The sequence below is a fragment of the Coffea arabica genome, chromosome 6c (genome assembly GCF_036785885.1).
Source record: "Coffea arabica cultivar ET-39 chromosome 6c, Coffea Arabica ET-39 HiFi, whole genome shotgun sequence".
Lineage (NCBI taxonomy): Eukaryota > Viridiplantae > Streptophyta > Magnoliopsida > Gentianales > Rubiaceae > Coffea > Coffea arabica.
The window spans coordinates 21288965-21314575 of NC_092320.1; the positions used below are offsets into that span (position 1 = coordinate 21288965).

The window sequence follows — 25611 nt, forward strand, 5'->3', positions numbered from 1 at the left end:
AAGATTCTCCTCATTTTCCCCTCATTACTTTAAAATCTCAAATTTAAATTGCAAAAGCAAAATTTAGTGGTTTGAGCCTCACTAGTGAAATCTGCTTAACTCTATGACAATTTAAGAAAGATCTAACACCAAAAGATGAACTATCAAAAAGGAAAAAAAAAAAGGGTTTTTGAGAATCTTACTGTTCAAGGTTGAATTATTAAAAAATGTTCAAGAAAGTATGAACTAGCTTGGATTGCCTTTTTACTAAACCAATATAATCACAACCACTGGATTATAAATTGTAAAATTATCTTGACCTAATTTCCGGATGCTCTGTCTTCTTCTTAATTAAACAAAATCAGAAAGGAGCAATTTTGAATCATTACCAAAACAGTTGCTATCATCTTTCTGCATGATTACCCTCATAATGGATCCTGCTTGTTAAATAGCAAGTAGGAATTGCTATCATAACTATAGATTTGCTGGTCCTATATTCACAAACCAGAAGAGTTGCAATGAATTAATGCAAACCTCATGAGATTTCATTGACTTCATTTCACTCCTTTTTCATTGCTTTGGACGCCAATATCAATTGTACCTTTCACTTCTTTTTCCCTTTGGGCCTTTTGTTGAGAAATTTATTTTCATTCTGTACCTACCTGTCAAATCCTTTTCTCAATTTCATGCTTTGCATCAACGAATATACATAATAAATTTCACCATTTTAACTTGATTTACGCATATTGATGCACATAATGAAAATGTCACGCAGGCTAAGAAAATCTCATGCAAAAATAAAAAGAAACACACTCAAATAAAATATACTAAGCGTGCGTTTGATAAACCTGAAATCTGAATTCGTTAAGTTACTAAGTTATTAAGTATCAAATATGATACATTTGAATCTATATTATATTAAGTGATAAGTAAATAACTTATCACTTATCACTTATTTTTTTTGGGGTAATGTTAAGTTTTGACTAAAAAATTTAGTGACACTTAATTAATTCAAATATTCTACGTGCCGAACATATTAAAATCCGTATCTATTAAATTTATATCTTGAATTGAGTTATCAAAGAAACCATAATATGCAGGTTCAAGATCGTAGTCATACATGTTTCACCCATCTTATAATATTATAATAGAAGATAAAATGACCAAGCACTTTCCTAGGACTTGATTCGTCCTCAAACTAGGTACTTTTTTCAAACAAAATATCTGTTCAGGACCAAATTGCAACACAAAATCTTCAGGGAGGAATCCGAAATGGTGTTTCCACACAGGCCCCAACTATAAATTAGCCAAACTTATGAAAGTGAAGCAAACAAGATATATATAATAAAATGATGGCTTTGAAAAGTGGAAAAAGGCTTTAGATGAAAATGACGCATGGACTAGCTTTGGCTTTGGAATGACCTGAACGGCTGAGCATCGCCTCCCTCACCCTCCACCTCAGTATAAGGGAGGGACCTCAATATTTAATGCTTTTTCCACTCTGTAGCACGAAAAATATAAAATATAATCCTGGTCCGTTGAATTTTGTGCAAAAACAGAGCCCCTTGGAGAGAAAATTCTAGATGAAATTTAGTGCACTGACCCGTTCATTAAACAACCCTCAAGTCAAAAAGATCCAATCTTTATCACATCTACCTCCAATTTTAGAGCTTTCTTGGATTTTCAACTCAAATAATTTCTGGGTTTTGCTCAGTTGACCAATAGTTCAGGTTTTGTTGAAGCTTCCAGGAAAGAGGGTTTATGAGGTTTTGCACTTTTTTTAGTATTTTTAAAGGCTAACTTAACAAAGTTTGATTTGTATTTGAACTCTGCCTCAAGTTCATGTTCTGTTCTGTTCTGTCTCGATTCAAAGTTTGATTATACATTTTTTGGTTGAAAACTTGTAGTTTTGTGAATCTGGAGGGGCCATGGTGGTGGTTTTCTTGGTTATATAAGTCGGTTGTTGAGACTTCTGGTGCTAATTATAGTTACAAGTTGTGCTAGAAAGTTGTTTGCTTTTTGGTGTTCAAAGTGTGGAATATGAAGGGGTGTTTTTGAACTGGGAGCATGGTGGTTATGTATGGGTAGCACAACAGTGAAAGTTGGTGCAGAGCATAATAGAAGTGTTGCTTCTGGGATGCCAAGCTTCATTTCTCCAACACCAGTTTCCAATCAAATGTAATTTTGAACTCATTTTCTTTCTGTAAAAACTTTTATGTGCTTAACCGTTAATTATTTCGTGTAATTCGTTACTCACACGGTAACTCTTAAATGGTTTTTGCAGCATGATCGAATTGAGTTTTGCAGATGGCTATAAGTTAGTTTCATTTTTTACTCGTCCTGTTGTAGTTATGTCAAGTAGCTAGTTTTTGAGTTCATTAAGTCTCCATACCATGTCTTAAATGTTCACCGAGTGCTACTGATCCGAGGTTGACTGCTGTATGGAGGTACAACATCTCAAATCGTTTGCAGTCTAAGAAAAGGAAGATTTGAAGATTTATGAATTCCATGCGCCATTTTGAAGTCTTAGGAGAAGAGGAAAGAAAAAAGGAAGATTTGGACATTTTACTATTTCCTTGTGGCATTTTGAATTCATACGTTTGCATTTGTCGAAATATGTGTTACATTTGATAACTTCTACTGGCGTCGTGCAATTTTTGCTATGTATGTCACATTATAGGGCATAGATGGAAGGAATTGTAACTTGATCAGTTGAAATTTTAGGTGTTATTCTGCATTGGGAGTTTGTTCAACAAGGACTTAATAATGTTTATATGCAGAATTTGTAGAGTTGTAGGTTTTTATCATTTAATTGTTTGAAGGTATAAACAATTATAATATTACATCTGTTTCAGATCTTATAAAGAATGTCAAATTAATTGATTATCTACATCATTTTAAGCCATCTATCTTAAAAAAATGGGAACGTGAAAAATGAATAATGATGATTACAAACATCTAACTGTAATATGTTGTGTTTGGCATTGGTTTTGAGTATTAAAGCTTGGATGGGGTTATGTGTTGTTGAAGCTCATTTTATACCTATGATAAGATAATGTCATGCTTTTGATGTTTCTTATGTAATTACATGTTACCAAATAATTTAAGCCCAATGCGAGGAATAGTGATGTCGATTTTTGTTTGTAGTACTTACAACCTGGGGATTATTACAATATACATAAAGGGTGAGCTGAAAGGTTTGTAATTCTGGATTTCAGGGCCACAGAAGGGAATGCTACTCATTCTTCTCGAATTACAGACTTTGGAGTCCTGGAACAGTATCTAGGTTTCCGCATCGGGGATGGTGCAAATGTCAACCGTAGTATGTATACAATGAGCATTTTCTCCAATGTTTTTCTCACAATCAATCTCTTTTGATTTGTTGTAAGTTTTACAGAATAAGCAGTTACAACTTTTTTTCTGAACCCATTCATCAGGAGATTGACTACATGCTGGCATAACACTCTTGACTGTCACTGCTATCCTAATATGTTTTTACTCTTCTAATTCCTTAACATTTACACTAGTAGGCTTCCGGTTTACTTCTTCTGGTTTCCATTAAGAAGTTGCAAAGTAGAGAATTATGGGGCTGGCAGAGATCATTAAAGACTACTAAAGCACATAGAAGTTTATAATGTCAAACATTTTTCATGAATCAAAAAATGCAAAAGAAGATTTAAATCCAAATGCACCTGAAGTGGAACCAGGAAAATAGGATTGAGTTTAACAACAGCTGAATTCAACCTTATAAGGCATTCTTTGTTTGTAATAGAGTTTCCCAGAATCTCCAGGTGCCACGAGTAGTCTGTGTTGCTTGATTCCCTTTCAAATCTTAATTTAGTTTGGATGTTATAAAAGATATTGAGCTAGAGGTACTGGAGCTTAGATAAAGACAGTGGGCTAGCATGGCAATTTGTGGGTATGCCAGTTTAGTTTGTCTTTGCTGAATATTGGAATCCTGGTGTGCAAGAAACTAGTTTTCATCTGAAAGTTAGGGTTTGCAATTCCACATATTATATTAATGAGAATCCGTGGATGATGATGTTAGATTTTAAGCATGACCTTATGCCTTGACATGAATAAGCATAATCTGATGAGAATTTCTTGGAATGCATCAAAATTTCATAATCTTTTATTGCTTAGACTAATTAGAATATCTTATTTAATTGAAAATTTTACTGCAGCCTTTTAAGTCCATGAAATTTGATGGATAGAAAAGATCAAATTTGAGCTCCAATCTTGCGTTTGACTCAGTGGGCCTGTACTTCATGGTGATAGCATGTTTGATTAATTTAATCGTAGAACTATAAAAATTGTTCCTTTTCTGTTTAAAAACAGTTTTCTTTTTTTTTTTTTTCCCTTCTCAGTCCATGGGGTCTTGTACTCTTGTGTTTAACTGTTTAGGTTTTCAATATATTTAGCTGAATATTTTATGTTGGTGTAGGTCCAGCATTCAATCTAGGTGTAACTAATGCAGCAGCAGGTACTGATCTCCAATCTGGCAAGGTACTTACAACCTCATTGTAAAGACGTGTGTATTTTTGTTTTTAATGTTGAAAGTGTTGCTTTTTCCTAAGGTTATGAAATTGATTTGTAGTACATGTTTTGATGATATATATTGCTTCACTTGATCGTTCAGTCTGCCAATTCAAATTTGCCTTCTGCTATCTCGATGCCTCAAACAACACAATTACAAAAGGGGTCACAACCAAATGTACTTTCTGTACCTGTTGCTCATCATGAGAACTGGGGGGAGTCTAACATGGCAGATTCCAGCTCCCGCACTGATACTTCAACAGATCCAGATGGAGAAGATAAAAATCAGCGGGTAATGTGCTTTAACAACCTTTAAACAGTTTGCTTGTAGGTTGGTTTTTTCCTGCCTCTTGACCTTTCTGCTCTATTACTTACACTGTAGGTTAAGAAGCTTTTCAAACATTTACTCCTGGAAACATTTTGCATGCACGCATATATATATATATCATGTGGTCGTCTATATATTTACATGTGGGGGTCTAATTTTGTTTCTCTTTTATTAACTTGGGTTCCAAAAGAGAATGCTTTCACGTACTATTTGCAAATGAAAAAATTATCTGGAAAACTGTCATAAATTGTGCATATAATTCTTCACCAAGTAATGTGCATTTGAGTCAAACTAAATGTTAGTTGTGCCATATGCAGGGTGACATGGGTCAATCCACTGGTGCTGCTACTTATGACTCTAGTGACAAATCAAAAGAAAAGAACATGGATCAGAAGGTTTGCTTTTTGGAATGTTCGTCTCGTTACCCAGTTTGATATGGTGGTTGCTAACTCTTTTTGCTTCTGACCTCGCCCAGACATTGCGTAGACTTGCTCAAAATCGTGAAGCTGCTAGGAAAAGTCGATTGAGAAAGAAAGTAAGATTTTAAAGTTCCATTTACATTGAATACCATTTATTTTCCTGAGGATTTTGATGTTTCAGTCCTCTTGTTGGCCTATCTCTCTGGATTATTTGAGAATAGAGTGTCTCTCTTTCCCTCCCTCCCCCTCTCCCTCCACCTTTCCTTTTTTTTTTTGTTTTTGGCATGGGGAGGGGGAAAGATGAGCAAAAGATACTGTAATTTCTTTGGACTTCAATTTGTAGAGGACAGTGTAATTGTAGTTTGAGAACTAGATTGGTGGATAATCAGTAAGTCTGCTTTTCCTTTGCAGGCTTATGTACAACAACTGGAGAATAGTCGGCTGAAATTAACTCAACTAGAGCAGGAACTCCAAAGGGCACGACAGCAGGTTTATTATTGTTGGTTGTTAATACTTTTTATCTTGTCCAACACCAACCTCTTCAACTGTAATGCATATTACGATCTATGGTTATTGAAGTTGTTCTTACTGCAGGGAATATTCATTTCTAGCATGGGTGATCAATCTCACGGAACAAGTGGCAATGGTATGTTCTATTTCCTTGTGTGAATTGTTGTTCATCACAAATAATCCAATGGAAGCGTTAATGCATTTGAGCCTAATCTTGTATCTAAGTCTGTTGGCTATGCTATTTAAACTCATGTACTACATTCCTGATCTCTCATGTTGTTCTGTCTTTATGACATGCAACCTCATCATAGTTGAGCGAGCTTTAGGTGTTATTGTGTCCAGGAATCTTGATGTGGTACTCAGTCTTAGGTGTTACTTTAGAATGTGAATTTTGTGGATCATCTTGTGGTCTCTACTGCAGTTGGACAAATTAGATGGAAGGATTTCTTTTTTATGTATGATGATGATTCTAAGTCCATAAAGAAGACAAGAGCCTGCATGCAGAGATTATTTTGTTCTATGTTGGTATAATACAATTGGAAGGACCATACATGATTTTATGAGTAAATACTGCAAAAAACGAACTATTAATAATTAATACAATTGAAACCTGATCAATTCGTTTGGAGTTACAATGTTCACCCTGTTTTAGATGGTTAGTAATTAGTACATAAAGTGAACATAAAAATCTGGTATCCTACTGGATTTTGATCAAACTATTTGTGTTCCATTCAGATTTTTATTTAAAGATGACCGAGCCATTTAAAGTATTCTACAATTTTTGGATTAGCTAACAATCTAAATCTGATATTCTGATTTACAATTTTTAATGAAAAAGACTCCAGTTTTGCAAGTTATGGTGAAGGAATCTATCCGAGTTGGGAGGCTAATGTGTCATAGGAACTAGTAATTATGATCAGTTGAGTTTGTCAAGACAAGTGGTCTCTATTATATACAAGCTCTTCCATGTATTGAGCAGGGGAAGAATTTCTTAAATGGAGTTCCTTGCCTAGCATGCTCTTAGTTACCTTCAATAAGAAATGTGGAAGTACAGTAGAAATCTTTACTTATTTGCTTTCTCTTTACTAAATTTGGAGATTAGATTATTTATTCAACTTATGTCTCATCTAGAGATATCACAGATGTGAATAAGTAGAAGATTTGTTCATTCATCTGGGAATTATATCACTGAAATTTAAGTTGGAGTTTACATAAAAAAAATTAATAACAATAAACTGGTCCGTCGCACATCATTGATGCTGCTTTCAATCCTTTGACTAATCAATTGTGGACAATAAATTTCCCTTCCAAAAGTTCGTCGCTTTTTTCTTTTGTTTTTTTTTTGGGGTACTTTTATCTGTCTTGTATACAAATATCCTTGCCTTATGATGTTTTCACCAAAGGAAAAATGGATTATTTGAAAGAGCCAGGAATTTCTGGATATCGTCTTTTACTGCTCCATCTGATTTCCTTCTCATTGGGAGGGAAAAATTATCTCACTGCAGTCACGTGAATTTCAAGTAAAAATAAGAGTCGCATCTCAATTATGTTCTCAAAGGAGGTGTTTGTTTAGTGGATTTGGGCTCAAAAGAGGTGTTTGTTTTAGTGGATTTGGCCTCAAGGTTTTTAAAAATTGGGATCCTAGCTTGTGTCATTTTGGAAGTCATAGGTAGGATCTTACGATTAAGATCCTACTGAAAAATGCAAAAATCAACATTTTATTTATTTATAAACTTATTGTTCATGAAAATGTATGCAAAATAGATGTAGAAAATGTGATATGAGCTAAAAATATTATGTTATTCAACTATAATGTATAATTTCTAGCATCACTAGATCAAAGTTCAAGTCGCCCAGTATTTACCTTATTTTTTTGGCTAAACATTTGAAAAAATAAATACCATTGATCGAAATTTGTTAAATGCAAGACTCTAAATTCCAAAATTTTAAGACAGCTCTTAGTTTATATAATATGTACTTAACAAAATTTTTGTATAATTTTTACAAACTTTAGGATCCTAATAGGGTTGGGATTGAATTGTAAATTTGAATCCCAGAATTGTGGGATCTCAACCCAGGATTGGGAATTTAACAACTATTTGGGGCTCCGCTTCAAGAACTAAAATCGTTATATGGGTTTCGAAAGTGATTCCCATTCGCAACATTTCTTCAAGATTATTTACATACATCTATTATGTCATACTGATGAAAAGTTTACAAAAAAAAAAAAAAAAGCTTTACAATAAAAGTGTAATCCTATGCAATACCCGAATTTACATCTAGTGAAAAGACTCATAACTGGTATTATTATCAAATTCCAATGCCGTGTGCCCTTTTCTTAAATGTTTTGCTCTGCTTTTGTTTTTACATATTATAACTATTTTTGTACAAATTTTTTTTTTGGATGTTGATTAGCATAATTACACTTTGGTTGTTTTTATCAATTTAACATTTGTACTTGGATATAGCAATCAAAAGAATTTTTACTAATTTCAAACTAGAACTATTACTGCATCTAAATATGTATATATATATATATATATATATATATATATTAGAGACACTTGGATATTGCAATTTAAATACACAATAGGGGCTTCTCTCCATAGAGCACTTGGATATGATAATCAAATGAATGTTCATTGACTATGATTTGCGCTTGTAACTATTGCTAGTAACTACTAATCAAGTCTCATTTTCACTTGACTATGCCTTTAATAATTGAAATGGGTTTTAAAGACATTTGTTTCATTATTTAAAGACAATAAAGTTGATAGAGATTTGCAAACCTTTTTGGTTCATACTTGTTATTCAAAATTCATCTGTGGATGTATAAAGAAATTATTACTCGTGTGGTAACATTAAGTACAAGCACTTGTCGTATCAACCTTTGACATTGCTAAATGATGTGGCAATTGATATTTTGATCTTAATTAAACGAATATTGATAAATGATGTGGCAATTGATAGTTGGATCTCAATTAAAAGAAGGGTTCCTTGAAGGGATGTAGAATTTTTGAAAAAGAGGAAATAAAAAGGGATGATTTTGGAAACCTCTCATGAGGATTTTAACTATTTCAATTTCATTGCAATTGGTCTATGAAAGGCTCTTTGTATTACCTTGCATGTGGACTTTTCTATCTCTCAGATTTTTTTTATGGCCAATTTTACCTGAAAGAATGATCCTTGCAAATTCAGGGGCCATGGCGTTTGATGTAGACTACGCTCGTTGGTTGGAAGAACATAATAGGCATATTAATGAGCTTAGGACAGCAGTAAATGCACATGCTGGTGATGCTGATTTGCGTGTAATTGTTGACAATGTCACTGCACACTACAATGATATTTTCAGGGTGAAAGGTACAGCTGCGAAGGCTGATGTCTTCCACATCTTATCGGGTATGTGGAAAACACCTGCAGAAAGGTGTTTTATGTGGATTGGTGGATTCCGCCCATCTGAACTTCTAAAGGTGTGTGTTCATACTGTAATTAATTTTTTCTCCATATCCTTACATTAAGTTTTATTTGAAAGAGTGCTGGCATTAGATATTATTGGTGGCTTGTAGAAATTGGTCACTATAAGAATATGAGAGAATAGAGAGAGAACCACTCATATTTAAGATCTAGCAAGCTCATGATGTATGCTGTGTTCATAAGAAATGTGTCTCCCTCGACTCGAACCTACGTCATAACTCTTGTATGCTATGTGACAATTCTGAATGTACTCACAATTTGATTTTTTTTTCTAATAATGATCTGAAGATTAGTAAACTGTGTTTATTCTCAACTTTGCAATATTTTCTTCAAGAAGAAATGTAGTCCTAAACAGCATGTTATCGTATGAATGAGCGGTCTCCTCCTTATGTAGTCAAGCCCTTTGGGAAAAACAGAGTGCTGAATGTGCAAAAGTAAATTTATGTTCGATTCTAAAATGTCTGGTTTCTGGGCTTTACATGGTTTAATGTTAATATTTGAACATGAAACTTCTGCAGTCCTGATGTTAGGAAGGAATGTAACGCAGGGTAGTTTGCCTTTTCCTGCATGCTTTATAACTCTCCTGGTTTCATTTGTCATCATTTCCTGTCTGGTTGATTACTTGAAGCATTGATGAAGTGAGTTTATTTATTGTAGTACTCACTTGTGTTCCATTGGGATTTTTACTTGGACAGTCTTGTTTTACTCTCTAGCAGCTGATACATTTCTGTTTTTCGATGATACTATATTGTGAGCATTAAAGTTCATGTTGATGTACTTTTTACCGAGTTGCTTGATACCTGGATGCTTCTGTAAAAGGGTGGCAGTATTTTGCTTATAAATGAGCTGGATTAGGATTTAGTAGAATATATTGTTAATGGACTGTGAGGGAAGCTTTGAGTGCTTGTTAGTTTGTCGGCTACGTGCTCTAAGTTGGCCAAGTGCTTAAAAATTTGAGGGATTTCCTTCTTTTGATTCTGAGATATCTTCACCTAGCTTCTGAGACATGACTGGTCGATCTGCAAATTTTTGTTTTGAAGTCATTGATGTACTTTGGCACTGTGACATCTGTAGTGCTCTTTATATCTTATTCATATTGTCTAACTGGCATGGATGGCAATGCAGCTCCTTGAGCATCATTTGGAGCCTCTGACTGAGCAACAGATGGCTGGTATATACAACTTACAGGAATCATCACATCAGGCAGAAGATGCTCTTTCACAGGGCATGGAGGCCCTGCAACAGTCTCTGGCTGAGACATTAGCAAATGGTGCTTCTGGCCCTGAAGGTGCATCTGGAAACGTAGCAAACTACATGGGTCAAATGGCCATGGCAATGGGAAAACTAGGAACTCTTGAAGGTTTCCTCCGCCAGGTATTGTAGTTTGACTTCTTACTCGTACAATTCAGTATCCTGATGACTGCTTCAAAAACCATAAATGCTACAACTTGGATGAGGTAGAATGTTAGAATTGTTCCTCTGATCCTTACACACTGCTTCTGTAGGAGATGATCAACAAAAATATGTGGAAACTTGATATATTCTTTAGTAACAATGTATCTGCTTGCTTGATGCTTTTTGTTTGGGCACTTATTGACATTAGTCATATTGAAGTAGATGGTGCCTGGTCTAGTTTGATTTGTGCAATTGTTAGACTTCCAAGGAAAAAGTTCTGTAAATATTGATGTAAGCTAAAGGAAGTGCATAACTGGGACTCTATAACGTTGTCTTAGTACACACCTAAATCCATCAAATATGAAATTAGTGGTAGTTGACAAACTTCTGTTACATTTTTTAAACTTAAACGCGATAATTAGGTCATATGCAGGGTTATCGATACTGATCAATGCATGTTTGAAAACTAAATGTTGGCAATAGTTGAAAACCTGCAGTCTAGTTTGCTAAGATGGTAAAATTTTTTGCTCAAATTGTCGTTCTGGCATGTAACAGGCAGACAACTTGCGACAGCAGACACTCCAACAGATGCACCGTATACTGACCACAAGACAGTCGGCTCGTGCCCTTCTGACAATAAATGACTATTTCTCGCGTCTTCGAGCCCTGAGTTCCCTTTGGCTGGCCAGGCCACGAGAGGGATGAGTGAAGCTCTGCTTCTTGCATCTCACTAATACCGTCATCAACTGCATGTACTAAAAGGCCTATTGCTTGATGTTGCTCGAGGGAAAGCTGGAGCAACCATTGCAGGCAACCAACCCAACCCATTAGGTGTTATATGTGTTCTGCTTGATGTAAAGTTTTCCTGCTAATCTGCTGTTGTACAATAGTATTTACTTTTCATGGTAGGCTGTATGCTGCTGGTTTTCCTGCTTCCAAACACATATAATAATATATGTTCATATTTATTAGGAGTATGACAGAAAAGACACACCTAGGTTTTAGCCATAAAATATGTATAGAAACCAAAATGATTTGAATAAATTTATTCTGGCTTCTGTTTTCCACCATTCCCACTCTTCCACCCTATTCCTTGCCATTTTTGTTTGGTTGGTTGGTTTTGCAGATGTGCAAGCTAGTTGTGCTTCTTGTATCTTTTTTTTTTTCCCTCTTTGGGGTGGATGCTTGAAGCAAGAGTGATCTTCACATTTTGGGAGCATGAAACTATGAAAAGAATTTTAAGTCTTCCTTTGCTTAGTTGACCACCATGGTGTCCTTTTGTAATCAAAAGAATGTACAGCATGGGTTTCTTGGGGATCAATAGAAGTTTATCAATTTTAGAAGAAAATTACCAGATTAGTTCTCTTTCATTTGAAAAATATCTCTAATTTTGAGCAAGTTTCAGTGTATGAATTTTGGTCCCTTATTCATATAACTTTGACAAATAATAAGATGGGACGTTTGACAATAAAACTTGGCCATTTTCATGAAAATTGACGGAACCAAATTGGTAAGCAATGAAATGATATGGAAGTAAACCATACTTCTCCCGCTACTCAAAAAAAAAAAAAATTTCTATTCTATCTCGTATTAAACTCGAGTGCTATTTGAAAGTTGGGTGGCAGAAGCCCACAAATAGAAATGGTCCATCTCTTTTGTGAGTCACACAATAATTTTATTAGTCCCTTAAATTAAAGTAATGTTATAAAACTAATCAAATAAACTACTATAATATCAAGTGAAATATTGGAGAAAGAAGTAGAGAAAGAAGTAGAGAAATGGAGAGTAATATTCTTATATTCCAATAAGATACAAAAGTCATCACAAAGGGTTTCAATGTACCTCTATATATAGGCACTACAAGATTAAAGGTACATAAATCCTATTAAACATTCACTATTACAATAATATGAAGAAATCTATGAAACGGTTTCTCCACTACATGAATGGATTTATGAATTGTAACTTCTATACATAAGTAGCCATAAAATCATGAATTAATCCCCTTGGGAATACAAAGGGACATCCACATTTTTGTTATTTCATAACACTCCCCCTTGGATGTCCATTACACAAAGAATATGTCTCGTTAAAACCTTACTAGGGAAAATCCAGTGGGATCAAAAAACCCTAGTGAAGGAAAAAGAGTACACTATTCTTGTGTAATAATTTCTCCCCCTGATGCAAACGTCATTTGAGATCTTTTAATCGTTGCATTCCAATACTCTTCACCAATTTCTCAAATGTCGCAGTTGGTAATGCCTTGGTAAATAAATCGGCCAGATTATTATCTGATCGGATTTGTTGCACATCAATTTCACTATTCTTTTGCAAATCATGAGTAAAAAAGAATTTTGGTGAAATATGTTTCGTCCTATCTCCTTTAATATATTCTCCTTTCAATTGAGCTATACAAGCTGCATTATCTTCATATAATATAGTTGGAGGATTTTCTTTTCCGGAGGATAACCCACAATTCTTCCGGATATAGTGGGTCATTGATCTTAACCAAACACATTCTCGACTGGCTTCATGAATTGCTATTATTTCAGCATGATTCGATGAAGTGGCGGCTAGTGATTGCTTTGTAGATCGCCAAGAAATGGCTGTGCCTCCATATGTAAATAAATAACCAGTCTGAGACCTTGCTTTATGCGGGTCGGATAAATACCCAACATCAGCATAACCAACCAATTCAAGTTTGGATTTATTTGAATAAAATAAACCAAGATCTATTGTTCCTTGGAGATAGCGAAAAATATGTTTAATACCATTCCAATGTCGTCTTGTGGGCGAGGAACTAAATCTTGCTAATAAATTTACTGCAAATGATATATCAGGCCTTGTACAATTAGCAAGATACATTAGTGCACCAATTGCACTAAGATATGGTACTTCAGGACCAAGTATCTCTTCATTTTCTTCTCGTGGTCTAAAAGGATCCTTATTAGGATCTAATGATCTGACAACCATTGGGGTACTCAATGTATGTGCTTTGTCCATATAAAATCGCTTTAATACCTTCCGGGTATAAGCAGTTTGGTGGACAAAAATGCCACCTTTCAAATGCTCAATTTGTAAACCAAGGCAGAATTTTGTCTTTCCAAAATCTTTGATCTCAAATTCTTTCTTCAAATATTCAACACTATTTTGAATCTCTTCAGGAGTTCCAATTAAATTTAGATCATCAACATATACCGCAATTATCACAAAATTTGATCCATTTTTCTTGATAAAAACACATGGACATATTGGATCATTGGTATAACCTTCTTTTGTCAGACATTCATTGAGACGGTTATACCACATACGTCCAGATTGTTTGAGCCCATACAGAGACCTTTGTAATTTAATAGAATAAATATTTTTAGAATTTGATTTGCATGCTTCAGGCATGTTGAATCCTTCGGGAATTCTCATATAAATATCATTTTCAAGATTCCCATATAAATATGCAGTAACGACGTCCATTAGACGCATATCTAATTTTTCATGTACTGCAAAACTCACAAGATATCTAAATGTGATAGCATCCACTACAGGTGAATACGTTTCATCATAATCAAATCCAGGCCTTTGTGAAAATCCTTGGGCTACAAGTCTTGCTTTATATCTCACAATTTCATTTTTCTCATTTCTTTTTCTCACAAATACCCATTTATATCCTACTGGCTTTACACCTTCAGGTGTTTGGACTACAGGTCCAAAAACTTTTCTTTTAGCCAGTGAGTTCAATTCAGATTGGATCGCATCTTTCCATTTTGGCCAATCATTTCTACCTCGACATTCATCAACCGATCTAGGCTCATGATCCTCGTCCTCTGCCATAATATCAAGTGCTATATTATATGCGAAAATATTATCAATAATTATTTCTTTTCGGTTCCAACTTTTTCTTGAAGTGACAAAATTTATTGAATTTTCTATAGTTTCATTCTCTTTAAGAATTGGCTCTTTAGGAGCGACCTCTTCAGGAGGTTGAATTTTGTCACTAATTGTTGATTCATTTATTCCTCTTTTCTTTCGAGGATTTTTATCTTTGGAACCAAGAGGTCTCCCACGCTTCAGGCGTGCTTTAGACTCATTAGCACTTGTGATTTGTTCTTCAGGGACATCAATTTTAATCGGAGCATTTTCAGCAGGAATATGTGATTTAGTAACTCTTTTGGAGTCATTAAATGCATCCGGTAATTGATTTGCAATTTTTTGCAAATGTATAATCCTTTGAACTTCTAATTCACATTCTTTAGTACGAGAATCAAGGAAATTCAATGATATTTTCCAAGTGATTTCCTTTTTCGGTTGATTTTTATCTCCCCCTAATGTCGGAAAATGTGACTCGTCAAAATGACAATCTGCAAATCTCGTAGTAAATAAATCACCTGTTAATGGTTCCATATACTTAATGATTGAAGGTGATTCATATCCGACATATATCCCCAATCTTCTTTGTAGGCCCAATTTACGACGTTGGAGCGGTGCAATTGGAACATACACCGCACAACCAAATATTCGTAAATGAGAAATATTTGGCTCATAACCAAAAGTTAATTGTAGGGGAGAATAAGTGTGATAACTTGTCGGCCTAATTCTCACAAGTGTTGCTGCATGTAAAATAGCATGTCCCCAAGCAGATGAAGGAAGTTTAGACCTCATCAACAATGGTCTAGCAATTAATTGTAGCCGTTTAATAAGTGATTCGGCTAGACCATTTTGTGTGTGAACATAGGCTACAGGATGTTCAACAGTTATTCCAATGGACATACAATAATCGTCAAAAGCATGTGACGAATATTCACCAGCATTATCTAGACGAATTTTCTTTATTGAAAAATCTGGAAATTGTGCTCGCAATTTAATTATTTGAGCAAGCAATCTCGCAAATGCCAAGTTGCGAGTAGATAATAAACATACATGTGACCATCTAGTTGATGCATCAATTAGCACCATAAAATATCGAAATGGTCCACATGGTGGATCTACAGGCCCACATATATCACCATGAATTCGTTCTAGAAATGCAGGGGATTCAGTCCCAACTTTAACTTGTGATGGTCTAATAATTAATTTCCCTTGAGAACAAGCAACACAAGAGAATTCATTGGCTTTTAATACTTTTTTATTTTTCAATGAGTGGCCATGTGAATTCTCAATTATTCGTCTCATCATTATAGATCCAGGATGTCCGAGACGATCATGCCAAATTATAAAATCATCGGGATGAGTAGACTTCTGGTCTACTAGGTGATGAATTTCAATTGCACTAATTTGTGCATAATATAACCCAGAAGAAAAAGAAGGTAATTTTTCTACTTCGTATTTTTTCCCATAAATGATACTTGTGATTAATAAAAATTCACCATTTGTCTCAGTCATTGTCTCGATATGATATCCATTTTCGCGGATATCTTTAAAACTCAATAAGTTTCTTCGAGACTTGGGAGAGAATAGTGCATTATTTACAATAATTTTAGTCCCTTCGGGGAGAAATATAGTGGCTCTTCCGGAGCCTTCAATCAATTTTGCACTACCACTAATGGTATTAACATTTGTCTCTCCCATTTTCAAACAAGAAAAATATTTTTTATTTTTCAATATGGTGTGCGTAGTAGCACTATCAATGAGACAAATATCATCATCACCATTATTTAATCCCAAATATTTGACATCCATTTCTTCTTCAGGAAGAAAATTTCAAACAAAAATAAATATTAATAAAGATGCGAAAATAAATATTCAATGGAAAGAAAATTACATGAAAGATATAAAGCATCATAAAAATATCTAAATAATCATGGGATATTTGTTGACATCTTCAGGATGTTCAAAAAAATCAGCAACATCGAGGTGTGTCATGTCAGCATCATCACCATCATCATAGTCATTCTTTTGATCAATGAAATTTGTCTCAACACCTTTGTCTTTCTTTTTCAATGATGCTTGATAGAGGTCAACAAGATGTTCGGCCGTACGACAGGTACGAGACCAATGACCTTCCATACCACACCGGTAGCATTTTTCTTCATAAACTTTATTTTCTCCATTTTTCTGATCGTAGTTATTTTCCCTCTTTTGGGAAACATTTTGTTGCTTGCCCCGGTTAAAATTTTCACGGGGCACACATTTACTACGATCACGTCCACGGCCACGGCCACGTCCGCGGCCTCCTCCACGGCCACCTCTACGGCCACGTCCACGACCTCGACCAGAATTTTGAAATTGGGTCGCATTCGCTTCAGGGAATGGACTTGCACCAGTTGGTCGGGACTCATGATTTTTCAGCAACAATTCATTGTTTTGTTCAGCCAAGAGAAGACATGCAATAAGTTCAGAATATTTTTTAAACCCCTTCTCTCGATATTGCTGCTGCAGGAGCATGTTAAAGACATGAAAAGTAGAAAATGTTTTTTCTAACATATCTTCATCAGTAACTTTTTCGCCACATAATGATAATTGAGAAGTGATTCTGAACATGGTTGAATTATATTCGTCGACAGATTTAAAATCTTGCAGCCGTAAGTGAAGCCAATCATATCGAGCTTTTGGAAGAACGACCAACTTCAGGTGGTCGAATCTTTCTTTCAAATCTCGCCAAAGGACAAGAGGATCTTTAACAGTAAGATATTCTGATTTTAATCCTTCATCTAAATGATGACGAAGAAAAATCATAGCTTTGGCACGGTCTTGGTTTGAGGATTCATTTTTTTCCACAATTACCAAGACCCATTGCCTCAAGATGGATTTCAACATCCAATACCCATGATAAATAATTTTTTCCAGAAATATCAAGAGGTACAAACTCTTGTTTTGTAAGATTAGCCATAAGAAATTGAAATAAGATTTTGACTTAGAAATTTACCTCAAAAGTCACTTGAAGAAATACGGGCTGAATTTCGGCAAAATCTTGTACTTCACTTTTGCTCAAAGTAGCGCCTTCGTTTCGCCTTTGCTCAAAAGAAGAGCTTTCGTGCTGATAACGTGTTATAAAACTAATCAAATAAACTACTATAATATCAAGTGAAATATTGGAGAAAGAAGTAAAGAAAGAAGTAGAGAAATGGAGAGTAATATTCTTATATTCCAATAAGATACAAAAGTCATCACAAAGGGTTTCAATGTACCTCTATATATAGGCACTACAAGATTAAAGGTACATAAATCCTATTAAACATCCACTATTACAATAATATGAAGAAACCTATGAAACGGTTTCTCCACTACATGAATGGATTTATGAATTGTAACTTCTATACATAAGTAGCCATAAAATCATGAATTAATCCCCTTGAGAATACAAAGGGACATCCACATTTTTGTTATTTCATAACAGTAATGTATTTTAGTCCCAAATATTTTGACAACAATAATTTTTGGTCCAATAATTCATTATCAGTTATTCTATGACCTAAAAGGTGTCAATTACTGACTTTGTGCTAATAAAGTGAGGTATAAAAATAGAAAAAAAAAAAAAAACCTATTCCATGGAAAAAGGCATGTGTTGAAAAGTTGATGAATTGAGGTTACAAGAATATGGAACCTACTACAAAACTATTATGCAAGTAGTTTTAAGAACTTGGTTGAACCAACAATGAGGGATTCAAAAGAGTTTTTAAGGCATGTGTGATCACTCTCCTTAAGGTGTTGTTTGCCCACTAACTTGCTAATCGGATTGAAGTAGCAAATTATCCTCTAGGTTATAATGGAAAACAAGAAACTAGCCTATAGCAATTTAAGCTTATTTTCCACAAAAAAGAGAAGATTTTTTTTTGGCAAACACTTTTGCGATAAAAGTCTTGAGGATCTCCAAGTATTTTTGCAAGTTTGTAACTAGTTTTGTATGATTCACACTTAAACATTTGAGAGTTTTGCGAGTTATACAATTGAAGAGTCATGACACAAATCATAAGTTATGGAATTGAAGATTCAGGTTACAAATCCTGATATCTTAACTTATTACTGAACACTTTTCACATTATAAACTCAATTTGGCAAAGAGTTCTTTCGAGTATAGTTTGCCAACTAATCAAACTAAACTTAAATAACATTTCATATTTATCAAAAATTTAAATTCGGCTCAAACTTAGCCCAATTAGCATAAAATGAAATTTATAATTATAAAATTCTAACTACTTGAGTGTTCAACTCAAGTTTGATTCGATAAGAGTTCGTTTGAATTCAACTAAATAGATTAACAAATCAAGTTTGTACACAATTTTAAACTTGATCGAATAATTAATGAGCTTGAAAACTAAGATATTCAATTTGATTAGACTTGCTTAAACAGCCAATCATGAGTGGGTTTGTGACTTCAAAGTGGGAATAATTTGCTATATTTTGAATTTATTGGGGTTCAAAATAGAAATGTATCAGTTTATATATATTGAGTACCAAAAAGTAGAAACAGATGATTCTCAAATGTAAGGGCTTCTTGTACAATTTAAACTTTTAAGCTGAAATAAGGATAATTGGAGTTAAACCATTTAACGTCACATTTTCTGGTTCCCCAAACCCCCAAAACCCTGACCGGCAAAGTAAGCAAGCTCGCTACTATCGCCGGTCAGAAATTCACCGGCGGCCGTCTGCCTATCCAGGTAACTTTGATTCTTTAATCTCCATTGGTTATTATTCTATGAACTAAACAAACTGCATTAGTTTTAGCTGGTTTTAGCTCTTGATCGGTTTCTTCCAGCTCATTTACTTTTGCATGAATATCTTGCCTTTTTTTATTATTAAATTTTTATAATTATCGAACTGTATAAGTAAATAGTTCTAATTTTTTTCACAGAAATTGGAAAAAGGAAAAGAAAAGGCCTTTATTTTTTTTGAATGAATTAAGGAGAAGAGAGAGAAAATGCCTAATCGAACTCGGCCGATGGCAGCATTATTGGTGTTTACCGGACTCAATGCCATTTTGGTCTCAACAATTGAACCAGTCTACGATTTCGTCTGCTTCCATCCCTACTGGGAACGCAGGGTAATTTTGTTCTTTTTTATTTTATAGAAACAATGGATTTTTTTGCTGCTTCTGTTTTGTTTTTTAATTGGGAAATTATCAAATGATTAGAGTAATTATAAGACTTGTGTGTTGATGCTTTAATGTGGTTTGGAGTGGTGCATTTTCCTTTTTTTCTGGTTAAGTTATTATCAAAGACTTTTGTTGGCACTTGAAAATGATGTAGGTTTGATCAATTTTTGAGGGAAAGAAATGAAATTTAAAATTTCCAAGTAGGACAAGGCTCTTGTGAGCTGAGCACAGTTTTGACTGAATTATTGGAACTCAATGGTGTAAAATGTGATTCAAGGTTAGATATGAGAAGGGAAGCGAAGTTGAGATAGTTGCATAGGGAACAGATGTCCAGTTTGTATTGAAAAAGAGCAAAAAAAAAAAAAAAGGATAAAGAGAAGCAAGGATGAGTGGTATTAGTGAAGGAGAAGAATTATAGGTACCTGCTTGACATAATCTGAAGAGCTTTGCAGTAATTCTAGATTTTTATACCTCTTCTTGATGGCATCTGGATTTTATGGTGTGAATTGTCTGCTCATATTGTTTATCTTTACTGTGATATACCGTGATAGTTACTGCTGTATCCTCTTCAAGGTTACAGTCACCATCTTCTTCAAATATTTTACAGCTTTTCAAGAAAGGAATAAGGAATAAATTGTAAAATTGTCAGACTTGAGAGATTTCAAGTGCAACAGAGTTTTAGACAAGCATTTCATCTTGTGTTTGCCTTTGCAGAACCTTCTGTTTAAGCACTGAGTTTTATGGTCAGATATCTTTATATGATTCTCCTCCCTGATGCATGTAAAGTACTCTTACAAGAAACAATATGTTAAAACCTTTCTATTTTGATTGCTGAGACTGAATTTTTATCAGAGAGAACGCCGGCGTCGGGAACGTGAGGCTGCACTGGCGAAGAGTCCGGTATCGCATTGAAAATTATAGCAATGGCAAGTGTCCTGGATAAGTTTTCCATCCATCATCCTATAGTGTTTTGTGATTTGTATGGGAAGGAAAGACTTGGAACTAAAAATTCTACAAAAGAAACACTAAGAAACAGAAAAAGAAGGTAAAAAATACTTTCCTTCACTTGAACCTTTACCAATGATTTTGGGAGCTACCCTGAAGTACATCCTTTGGAGCACTTTTGGCAGAAAAAGTTTTGACTGAATTTTAATCTCATGCCGAGGGAAATAATTGTTGTAGCTTTGGGACTTCACTATGTAAAGTATGACTTGGAGGTTGGACATGTTACATGTAAAGGCTCCTTCGTAGGTTTATCCACCATATGTAAGTAAAACTAGGGGTGTTTCTTTTGAAATTTTGCTAGGGGTGTTTCTTTTGAAATTTTGGTAGTCAGTGCCTTCTTTCATTTTTCAGGAAAAATTGGTTGATGCAAACTATTCTGTTCATCCTGTGTTATTTATCCTCTTTGTTGGTTCCTTATGGTAGGAATGAACAGTTTTCTGTCCATCTTTTATCTGTAATCTGTCTCTGTGAAGTCACTCTCATGGACAAAACTGTGTCTGTCCGGGGCTGGGCTTTTGGAGAAAAGAATATGACATTCGCATATCACAGAAGCACCTCTCCTCTGCTAGTATGCAACACCATTTATATTGTTAATTGAAGATGGTACAATCTATGCTGTGATTACCCTATTGTATGTCATACTGCTCTTCTTCTAGTTTCCCTCTGATAGATAGAATAGCATCCCTTTATATGTGACTTCGTACTTCTGCATTAACATGATCTTTCTTTTGATGTCTACATTCTCTAGAAAATTATTGGGATGCTTCATATGAAGTTTGTCTTTAAGTTTCTGATTTGAGTCAGAGGTAGTAGTGTAAGAGTATCTCATCCCTGTACATAATTTTGTTTGGGATCAAAAATATGATTTTTGCACATGGGTCCTCTACCGTATCATCCATCCTTAATGATATTAATTCGTTGGGTTTAGAGGATGGAATTTGAGGTGGGGACAAGGGGTTCACGGATTTTTTAGATGTAATGGTTCAGGTGCAGTTTTCCCCTCTTTAGGAAGCAAATGAAGCTTTTTAGGTCTTTTTACCAAAGATTTTGTCCCACTTGCATAAAATTGGCACCCACCGAAGCTACAATGCTTTGTCAATAGAACTGCCTAGGATTGTCTTCAATGGTGAAACTTCAATTATTGATACATGTGAGTAGTAGAACAGTAGGACATCTCTGGGCTTTGACCCAGAAAAAAAAAGTATGACTGGCACCCCTAGACCTAAAGCATGCAATGATTTTGGTGCCTCAGTCTGGTTAGGACCTTGGTAAAAAAAAAGTCTGGTTAGGATTTGGTGAAACTGTTTAGGATTTGGTGCCTCAGTCTTCCATCCGTTCACATTTGCCATTGATGGTAGAAGAAAACATGCCATGATTTTTATCTGATATGAGTTACGTGTATGTGGGAGTATATGTTGTTCATAATTAAATTGAACTGTTCAAGAAATCTTCATAGCTAATTTTTTCAGGTCAAAGTTGAATGGCTATTTTCTACAATCAATTGTTTCTTTTGAAAATTAAAAGCAATCAAATGTTTTGAAAATATGAAGAAATGTGACAACTTATGTACCAAGGAGTAAGTGAACTCTGGCAATCTTTTGTAACTGGGTTTTTTTTTCTTTTTCTTTTTTTTTTGGTAAAAAAATGTCTACAACGAGAGTAGCCTTGCCCCATTTCAAGGTTCACGCATGGCTACAGCCACATTAGGCATCTTATAATAATTCTATCAATCGCCTGCCAATTGGTTCGCGGTGACGATTGAAACTGAGCTCACTCAAACTTTATTATACCCAAAAAAAAAAAAAAACCATCGCCTATCAATTGTGCTTTAATTATTGCAGGATTCAAAGTTGAATATTTCCAACGCAAGGGCTGAGCTTAAATCTTTACTTGTTTGGTCACAACACGTTGTCATTGTGTATATCTTGCGCCCGTGCGGTGGGGGGGGGGGTGTCAGGAACACTAGGTAAAGCGACGTAGCTTTGGGGAATGCGGAGTCGTTTTGAAGGCAGCTCAGACTTCTGGCACATACGGTGTCGTTGCACTTAAGAAGTTAGTTGGGAATTCTGTTGCAGTTTGTTATAGTTAGTTGCATGGTTAGTTGTCAGCTTCAGTCACGTTGCATGGAGGTGTAGGAAATTTCTATAAATAGCCAAGTATAGGAAAGGCTTGGCAGACAAGATTCATTACAGAAATATTCTCAATAAGATTTCCCTTACTTCCCTCATTTTCTCTCAATTCATGTTCTTCCCTTCCTATTTCCCTCTTATTATTTCTTCTTCTGAGAAATTATCAGGTTAAATCCTGACAAGTGGTAATCAGAGCCTTCAATCCTCGGTGCAACTTAACTGCAAATTCAAATGGCAGACGGTACCAGACTCAAGAATCTAGATGAACAGCTCCGGAAACTTGAGACTAGGGTTCAGATTCAAGTAGATTCCCTGCAAACGGAGTTACAAGACGCTCGAACGCACGTAGATACCAAAATGGACGAGCTCGACAAGAAAATTGACGCGTTAATGGCAGGAATGGAGACGAAGTTGACTTCATTTCTGCAGGCTCTCAACAGAGACAGAACAACAGCAACTGGTGATTCGCCTCCCCCAGAGAAGAATCCTCTACTGACCAATCCACATGCCAGATGCAGAGACTGGGGAGATCAGTCAGCAGCAGGCAAGGAGCGTAAGGTTACGATCCCAAGCTTACCTAAAGTAGAACTTCCTTTTTTTGAAGGGGACAGACCTCAGGAATGGATCAGGAAATGTGAGAAGTATTTTCTGGTTCATCAACTTCCTGAGGATCAGAAATTGGAAGTAGTGGAGATGTATTTGGTAGGGAAAGCCGAAATATGGTTTCAAGGAATTAAAAGGAGCAAGGGACGAACCTCTTGGGAAGGATTCTGTCAACTAGTCAACAGGAGATTTGGAGACAGAGAGAGGAGAGACGAAGTGGAGGAATTCAACAAGCTTCACCAAACCACTAGTGTCAAGGACTACCAAGAGAAATTTGAGGAACTGAGTTCCTTGATGTTAATCAGAGATCCTCACCTATCTGAATCCTACTTTGTTTCCAGCTTCATCAGCGGTATTAAGGAAGAGATCAAGCCTATGGTTAAAATGTTGAAACCTGCTACCTTACTTGAGGCCTTCGAGATTGCAGAATGGCAGGAACAGTTATTGGCATTCAATGGGAGGAATACCAGAAACTTTAGGACTTGGGAGCCTGGGGAAAGCTCCAAGTCCCACAGTGCTACCGTTGTAACCAAACCAGGGGGGAAAATTTCAGAACAAGTTGGCCAAAGGAAGTGGACTCCAGAGAGTACAAACCAGGAACATAGGAAGATCTCCCCTCAGGAGATCTTACGCAGGAAAAACAATCACCTGTGCTTCAAGTGTGGGGAGAGATTCAGCCCAGGTCACCAGTGCAAATACAGACACTTAAATTTCATTCTAGAAGAGGATGAGGAAACTGAATTTTTGGATGCCATTGGGGAGCAGGATGAGCAGACTGGCCATCCAGGGCAATCCGTGGATATATCTCTACATGCATTAACAGCCTCTATCAAGAGAAAAACCCTCAAATTGCAAGGGGTGTTGAAGGGACAAACGGTATCTATTCTGGTGGATACTGGTAGCACTAACAGTTTTCTGAATGCAGCTTTACTGGAGACCATGGAGCTAAGGGCAGCTAGTATGACACCCTTAAAGGCAACCATTGCTGATGGAACCACTATTTCCAGTGAATTGTTCTGTCCACATGTAACCTGGAGTATCCAGGGGTACAACTTTAATTTTCCTTTGATAGTCATGGGACTGGGAACGTGGGATCTCATACTTGGAGTGGATTGGATGGTGCAGTACAGCCCTATCACTTTTGATTTCCAACAGCTGTTGATCAAGCTATCAGAAGAAGGGGGCGAGATGGTATTGGAAGGGGTAGCTGAGCAACCTTCAATGAAGCTTATCAGAGGTAAAGCAGTAAGGAAATTCATGCAGCAGAAGCACAGGACCAGGCCAACCGTCTGCTCTGTGTCTGAGGGAGGTAACTTGAATGGCGTAAGTCCACTTCCCAGTGAGATTTCTGAATTATTGCATGAGTTCTCAGATGTGTTTGTTGAGCCTACACAGTTACCACCAGAACGAGCACATGACCACACCATCCCACTGAAACCAGATGCCCAGCCTTTTAAACTCAGACCCTATAGGTACCCACATTCCCAGAAAACAGAGATCGAAAACCAAGTCTCAAACATGCTTCAAACTGGCATCATTAAGCCTAGTACCAGTCCATTCTCTTCCCCTGTCTTACTGGTCAAGAAGAAGGAAGGCACCTGGCGTTTCTGTGTAGACTATAGGTACCTAAATGACCTTACCATTAAAGACAGATATCCCATTCCAAACATTGAGGAGCTCTTAGATGAATTGTTTGGCTCCAAGTTTTTCAGTAAAATCGACCTCAGGTCAGGATATCACCAAATCAGAGTCAAAGCCTGTGACATTCATAAAACAGCTTTCCAAACACACCAAGGCCACTATGAATTCCTAGTGATGCCCTTTGGCCTGACTAATGCGCCTGCATCTTTCCAAGCTCTCATGAATGAAATTTTTCAGCCATATCTTAGAAAATTTATCCTTGTCTTCTTTGATGATATACTAGTCTATAGCCCGGATTTACAATCCCATGCTAACCATTTGAGAACCGTGTTAAGAATTTTGAAATCTCACCAGCTGTATGCCAAGATGTCTAAGTGTATGTTTGCTCAGCTGAGAGTGGAATACTTGGGCCATGTCATATCCTACAATGGGGTTGAGATGGATGCTGCGAAGGTGGAGTGCATTAGAGCATGGCCAGTACCTGCAACTGTGAAAGCCTTGAGAGGTTACAGGTTATTACAGGAGGTTTGTACAAGGCTATGGGCAAATCTGCAAGCCTTTGACTGA

General features: G+C 35.9%; 4 protein-coding genes across 6 annotated transcripts; 3 read left to right on the forward strand and 1 right to left on the reverse strand.

Annotated features, from left to right (window-relative positions):
- The first annotated feature begins 1392 nt into the window (after positions 1–1392).
- On the forward strand, positions 1393–11711 carry LOC113692750 (transcription factor TGA2.3-like). 3 transcript variants are annotated; one of them, XM_027211277.2, is made up of 12 exons: positions 1397–1745; positions 1887–2157; positions 3198–3301; positions 4424–4485; positions 4619–4807; positions 5161–5238; positions 5319–5378; positions 5674–5751; positions 5857–5908; positions 8971–9242; positions 10372–10620; positions 11197–11711. In XM_027211277.2, exons 2-12 carry the CDS (start codon positions 2060–2062, stop codon positions 11344–11346), a joined length of 1392 nt encoding a protein of 463 aa, XP_027067078.2. In that variant the 5' UTR covers positions 1397–1745; positions 1887–2059; the 3' UTR covers positions 11347–11711. The 3 variants fall into 3 exon arrangements, with proteins under 3 accessions (XP_071909378.1, XP_027067078.2, XP_027067079.1); XM_072053277.1 differs by lacking the exon at positions 1887–2157 and having other exon boundaries at positions 1393–1745; XM_027211278.2 differs by lacking the exons at positions 1397–1745; positions 1887–2157 and adding an exon at positions 4164–4250 and having other exon boundaries at positions 3179–3301.
- Positions 11712–16425: 4714 nt separating this feature from the next.
- LOC140008678 (uncharacterized) lies at positions 16426–17310 on the reverse strand. The gene has a single exon (XM_072053523.1). The coding sequence runs from the start codon at positions 17308–17310 to the stop codon at positions 16426–16428; it is 885 nt and encodes a 294-aa protein (XP_071909624.1).
- A 1737-nt stretch (positions 17311–19047) lies between these two features.
- On the forward strand, positions 19048–21103 carry LOC113692040 (uncharacterized). Its single transcript, XM_027210373.2, has 3 exons — positions 19048–19232; positions 19427–19615; positions 20519–21103. The coding sequence occupies exons 2-3, from the start codon at positions 19493–19495 to the stop codon at positions 20576–20578; spliced, it is 183 nt and encodes a 60-aa protein (XP_027066174.1). The 5' UTR covers positions 19048–19232; positions 19427–19492; the 3' UTR covers positions 20579–21103.
- A 1928-nt stretch (positions 21104–23031) lies between these two features.
- Positions 23032–25611, forward strand: LOC140008679 (uncharacterized). The gene has a single exon (XM_072053524.1). It carries the CDS (start codon positions 23032–23034, stop codon positions 25609–25611), a length of 2580 nt encoding a protein of 859 aa, XP_071909625.1.